Source organism: Tasmannia lanceolata, unplaced genomic scaffold (genome assembly GCF_043159265.1).
Source record: "Tasmannia lanceolata isolate RefF3 unplaced genomic scaffold, GAP_Taslan_0.1 ptg000015l, whole genome shotgun sequence".
Classification (NCBI taxonomy): Eukaryota; Viridiplantae; Streptophyta; class Magnoliopsida; order Canellales; family Winteraceae; genus Tasmannia; species Tasmannia lanceolata.
Genome location: NW_027518692.1, coordinates 24,095,727 through 24,101,819, shown reverse-complemented (window position 1 = coordinate 24,101,819; position 6,093 = coordinate 24,095,727). Strand labels below are relative to the sequence as shown.

The 6,093-nt window shown below is 37.7% G+C and overlaps 1 protein-coding gene across 2 annotated transcripts in view; it reads left to right on the top strand.

Moving 5' to 3' along the window:
- Nucleotides 1-2,831: 2,831 nt before the first annotated feature.
- The window catches only part of LOC143845997 (la protein 1-like), a 28,686-nt gene continuing 25,424 nt past the window's right edge, over nucleotides 2,832-6,093 (top strand). The window contains exons 1-4 of one of the 2 annotated variants that reach the window (XM_077354401.1): nucleotides 2,832-3,044; nucleotides 3,142-3,220; nucleotides 3,811-3,960; nucleotides 4,777-4,919. In XM_077354401.1, coding sequence (XP_077210516.1) covers nucleotides 2,994-3,044; nucleotides 3,142-3,220; nucleotides 3,811-3,960; nucleotides 4,777-4,919 — 423 coding nt within the window. In that variant the 5' untranslated portion in view covers nucleotides 2,832-2,993. The remainder of the gene's footprint in view (nucleotides 3,045-3,141; nucleotides 3,221-3,810; nucleotides 3,961-4,776; nucleotides 4,920-6,093) is intronic. The other variant, XM_077354400.1, reaches the window with a different exon arrangement.

Genomic DNA, 6,093 nt, shown 5'->3' with positions numbered 1-6,093 from the left:
AGGGGGTAGGATTGAAATTATATGATCTAATGGGTGTCTTTGTTAACAGCATAAAGGAAGAGTACGATTGAAATTATATGATCTAATGGGTGCCTTTGTTAAAAGCATAAAGGGGGGGGGGGGGGGGGGGGAGTAGGATTGAAATTATATGAGTTGAATGGGTGCATTTGTTCAAAAAAAATTAAAAAAAATGTGACGTGTAATTTTCATGTGATTTTCAAAAAAATTGGAAAAACTCTCCTCTTTTTGTTCAAAAAAGTAAAAAAATGTGACGTGTAATTCTCATGTGATTTTCAAAAAAATGAAAAAAAACTCTCCTCTTTTCATCCCAGCTTATTGTATTAGATATGATTCTCTATACGTTTTGCAGATGGTGATCCGGACCATTGATTTGCTGAACAGATATCCTAATGGCTTGATCAAGTCTTGGAAAGGTTAATGGTCAAACTTGTTTAGGAAAACACAGAGATCACACCTTTTCCTTATAAGGATTTGATCAACCTATGGGATTGGCCAATCTTTTTTACCAGTTGGAATTGACTATAATGGTGGTGGCCCACCAGATGAATGGTCCTGATCTGGTGGCCCATGTTATGATGGACTGAGATTGGGATAGTAGTATATTCAAGGAACTAAGAGCGATCAAGGTGGGGCCAACAGTAATGCGCCGGACTCATGGTCACTGGTAAGATCAACGGACAGGATCATGTGACATGTCCATATGATCATATTGACACTGGTTGTCAATCATAGGATCAGAATTGGGCCCAACATTGGGACATGTGTGTAATCAAGACCATTGATTTAGCTGATCATCATGATTGGCGAACATGGTCTCCGTCTGATGCCAAACAAACATCCCATCTATGAATTAGGGTCTACAAAAATCAAAATGTGGGCCAAAGTTGTGTTTGCCAGTCTGATCAACGGACCCAAGGAGAGACTATTAGGAAAGTGACAATCACCATCTTTTTGGACATGTTAGGCAACCATGAAATTTATTTTAATGAAAAGCCATGAGAAAGTACTCTTATGGAATATTTGTGTGCCCAGTTGTAAGAGACAGAGGCGGGAGATGCAGACTTGAGAGGGTGAGTGTGGGGAGCATGGAAAGGCCCTAGAAACAAGAAAATAAAACCTTAATTTTAAGTAGCCTATTTGTTTTCACCATTTTTAAGGATTTCTCGTGCTCTCTCAACTCCCACCCTGTTAAATCTCTCTCTCTCTCGCTCTCCTCTGCTCATTTCTCATAGTTGGGCCATGAATGTTCCATGGAGTAATTTTTCATGGCTGCCAAACATGCCCCAAGTATTGAGAGAGGGATAAGGAGAGTGGTGGGGACACTCCGGTCAATATATACACACACACACTAGTAAAAAACCCCGCCGACAAAGAGCTGTACAGACCACATCATAGGTTGATCCAAACTGTCCATGTGATCGAACACAGCATCAATAAGTTGAATGAATGAAGAGCACCAACCTTGAAATGAATCTAGGCTAGAGTTTGTTATGCCTAAAGATCGGCACTACGATTATTGTGACTAATAATCACTCGTGCTAAGTTAGTTCAAGATTTTTGTAATAACAATCTAAGGGGGTTAGGCCAATATGAAGACTAGTATTCCTTTCAACCTTAATTCTATTCAACATGCATTGTACATTCATAACAACAACGATCGGTCATCGTAAGAATACACAATCCATGGTGACTAATTTCAGGTCATACACAAGAAACAAATGAGTTGTCCACACTCCCCCCCCGGGCTACCTCTGTTTGATAATCTTGCAAAATGTGGCGCAGTCCACAATAGGCTTATCATTTCAAATTCTTATCACCCATTTTTTAATAGGTAACCTCGATGTCACGGTTTTCACATTAGGCTGCGTTTGGATTGCCCGTATCAAGAATCAGAATTGATATCATATTCCGATCCCTATTCTAATTCTCCCTTAAAAATTCTAATAAAAATTTCATTTTGACATGGCAGAATCAGAATCCACCTCTTGGGGTAGGAAACAGATTCTGACATTTCCCCCTCAATAGTAGCTTGGTGCCAATTCCACTCCCTTGACTCTATTTTTTTTAACCAAATGTTGGAATAAGTGGAATTGGAATCACATCCCGATTCCAATGCCTGATTCCGACAATCCAAACGGACAAGCATGTTTCGGTTGCAGAAAAGCAACGATAGCTTAGCAGTTTTGCTTTACACTTGAGTGCCGCATCGGCACAATCTCTTCTTTATTTGCCAATATGCATTGGAATCCCTGGAGATCACTAGACACGTTTCATAGGTAATTATTGCATGTCTGGTGACGTGACATCTATGTCCCCTCTTATACATTCCAAGCCAAATTTCTCAAAAAAAAGTGTAATTTGGGTTGGAGAATGATGCTATTTCTCTATCTTCTCTCTTCCTCTTCTCCCTATATTGGTAAGGACGCCCCATCCCACTATCATATAAGGCTGGCAACCAAACACTACTTATCAGTATCAACTCAGCTGAACTCAACTCAACTCAACTCAACTCAACAAAGCCTTTGTCACAAACTAGTCGGGTCTGCTAGTGTGAATAGTTGGGGTCCCCTAGTGAATCCTTTAGAAAATTTTCACTAAGAAGGTGAAAGATCTCCCCGCCTCAAATTGACTAACCTAATCCTGACACCAGTTGGATTGGCCTAGATCATTTTTTTTCATTTATCAACTTTTATTTATGAACTCTTATTTTTTTCTAGTCCAGTTTGTTCTGTCGACACGCAAAATGTATGCCCATTTTTCGGGTAAGAAGTTCGTTTTAACCCCCATCTATCTCGTACTTGTTAGTAGTTGACAGTAGTTAAGCGTTGTTAAAAAAGGAAAAGAGTTGCGCTATTTATACACGCACATCTCTGTTAAAAAAAAACACACGGAGCTAAAACCCTAGAAACCCTACTCTTCTTCCTTCCCTCCTTTCCCAGCAACTATCTCCGAGCTTCCTCGACCGTACAACAATGGCGATCGCTTCGTTGGACGAGGAAACATCGAAAAAAGTTATCAGACAGGTTAAAAATTCGATCTTTCGTTCTTCCCCCTCAATTTTCTCGTTTATTTTTAGGTCTCGAATCGGCACACACTCATTTTTTCCCTCATCATTTATAGGTTGAGTTTTATTTCAGTGATAGCAATCTCCCTCGCGATAACTTCCTCAAGAAATCAATGAGTGAGAGCGATGATGGACGTATCCTTAAAATATGATTTTTCTTTGGTCTATTGTAGTGTGAATTCCGGGAGATCAGTCTAATCGAGTCTAAGCGATGGACTCGTTTTCTTCATTGCCTTTCTGACTTTGGATACATGGATTTTATAATCTAGGATTGTAAAATCCTAGGTTTTACAAGCTGAAACCTGAATTTATAAGCTAAAATCTGAATTTTATAATCTAGGATCGTAAAATCGAACTTCTACCTTATAAAATCTAGGTTTTAGATTATAAAATCAATATTTTAGCTTGGGAGATCCAGGACTTTACTATCCTGGATTATAAAATTTATGTATGGATTTTACAAGCTAAAACCTGGATTTATAAGCTAAATTCTGAATTTTATAATCTGGGATTGTAAAATCCAACTTTTAGCTTGTAAAATCCAGGTTTTAGCTTATATTATCCAGGCTTTAGCTTGTAAAATCTAGGATTTTATAATCCTGGATTATAAACTTCACGTTTCCAAACAAAGTATCTGATCCAGGAATTCCATATATATGTATGTATGTATTTATTCATTTCTTTCACGCTAGTTGTTTTGCTTGTGATCATGACTGTAAGTTCAGTGGTTAGTTTGGCATTGATCTGTTCGTTTTCTCGGATGCGAAGTCATCTTGGCTTGGGCACCATAAAAGCCGAAGACGTGTCGGATGAGACGGTGTCTGCCGTTGCAGAAACACTAAGAAAATCCTCTTTGCTCAAAGTCTCTGAAGATGGTGTGCGACTTTTCATATTTTTTATCTAGTATTTTTTATTTCTTTTGTGTTTTTAATGGCTTAATTACTGCTGTAGACTATATTCTTCTTCCTTATATCCTTGATTTTTAAATGTGGTGTAAAAAAATTATTTTCTCAAAGAATCTGTAGGTGGGTTTCTGTTTCCTTTCTCTCCATCCATGAGCAGCTTTCTCCCTACAGTGGTGCCCCACTTCGGGTTTAGCTAATTACTATTGAAGAAAAAAAAAAGAAACACATATTTGTTAATTTTTATGTTTTCCTTTTGGATTGATGATTACAAATATAATATCAATTGTGTCCAGTTGCAAAAACAGCCATGTCTCTTTAGTTCGAATGGTCATTTTTTTTGAAAGATTGTTAGATATGACTGTGGAGATCTTTTCTCAGTGTTTTTGAAGATCTGTTTCTTATTTTAATTTATATTTTTGAGGAGTCTCATGACTAGGAAATTTAGACGAAATATAACCCATTAACATATAGCCGAACTTTTTCTCTCTTTCTGATTAATTATTAACATGACTGAAGAAGTGCCTTTGTGCAAATTTCTTTTGGTAGTTGAATTGTTTTAACTATCGAGGGATTCATCTATGAACTGGCCGACATGAGTCCTAGTCGTTGTGCTGCTGTCTATTTCCCTGTTTTGCTTGTGCTATGTTCACTTCTGATTGGTTCCATCCATCCCGACCCGGAGGTGTCAGTCAAGCGGTTCAGGTTCTCAGTCGGTTCCGTTCGACTGCCCTTGGCGTGGGTGGGGTGGTCAACTTGAATGTCGTCCTTATGGTTCTCTGTTTCCAGGGAAGAGGATTGGTAGGAGTACTGAAATCCCAAAACTGGAAGAGGTCGTAGATCAAGTAGATATAAGGACAATTGCTGCGTCACCTTTAGCATACGATGTTAAGCTTGAAGATTTGGAGTCCTTCTTTGGTCAATATGGGAAGGTATGCACAGAAACATTTTAGATTGATATATCTTCAAAATCATGCTTTATTTTCATTTCCTTATGATACTGTATTTGGCTTGATAGACATCTAATTGTTTTTATGTTTTTTAAATGATAGTTGTTTTTATTTTCTTGGAACTTTTTTTCCCATTCAAAAAAAAACTTTAATAAAATCACCTCACGAAAAAAGGGTTCTGTTCTTTCCAAATAATTAGCGGAATCTAACTGAAATGCTATAGAACCCAAAAAGCATATGCACAAAGCATGCACCAGCAACCACTAGCAAAAAACAATAATGTGGATCCAGAAGTTCCACATTGTTAAAGTTAGATTTAGGGAAAGAGGGATATAATTTTGAAATCTTTTTACAACTCCCTCTCTAGAGTAAAGCGGAGCATTTACCAATTCCTATGTGACAGCATTATTATCTTTTTGATGGATATCAGATACTTGGTTAAACCTACGCTGTCATCAAGTCAAGAAACTCCATTGTGGGAGCTCACCATTGGCTGTCTCAGTATTTTCTGTACTGTGTCAGTAGAAGTTGTAATTTGCGATATACATAGTTACAACTTGCCAATTAGTCCTTGATCTGATGTTGAGTTGTTTTCCTCAATCAAGAGGCAGAGCATCTCATAATATGTGAAGAACTGTTTCCTGGAGGAGAGGAGAGAGTTTTTCCTCTAGTGGACTATTAAACCATCATGCTGTTTGCCTTTTTGGGACTCTAAAAGGGTATGGTTCTTGATAATGGCCCATTTTTTTTTTTTAAATTGTTGTTTTTCAGAGTTTATTTTTTGAATATAGTTTTGTTTTTTCAATATAGTTATCTAAGAAGCCCCCCTTCCCCCAATAAAAAAAAAGGTTGTCCATGTTTGAAATCTCAAATTCAATGTGGGATTTGTTTGGTGAGGTCGATTCTTTATTCATTTTTAACTTGGCCATACCATAAACATGTTGTCTACTCTATGCCACATCAAAAGCTCTTATACTGATGGATTAAAAAAATATCGGAAGTTCTTCGTTGACCAGGCTAAGTAGATAAAATGAAGAAGAACATGGCCCTTCAATCACCGTCGTAGGGAATACAATATTTTGATCACCATCGAAGAGGATTATATTTACTTCGATCCCACTGAAGTCGAGTTTCTTGGAAATACTCCTGCAAGGGC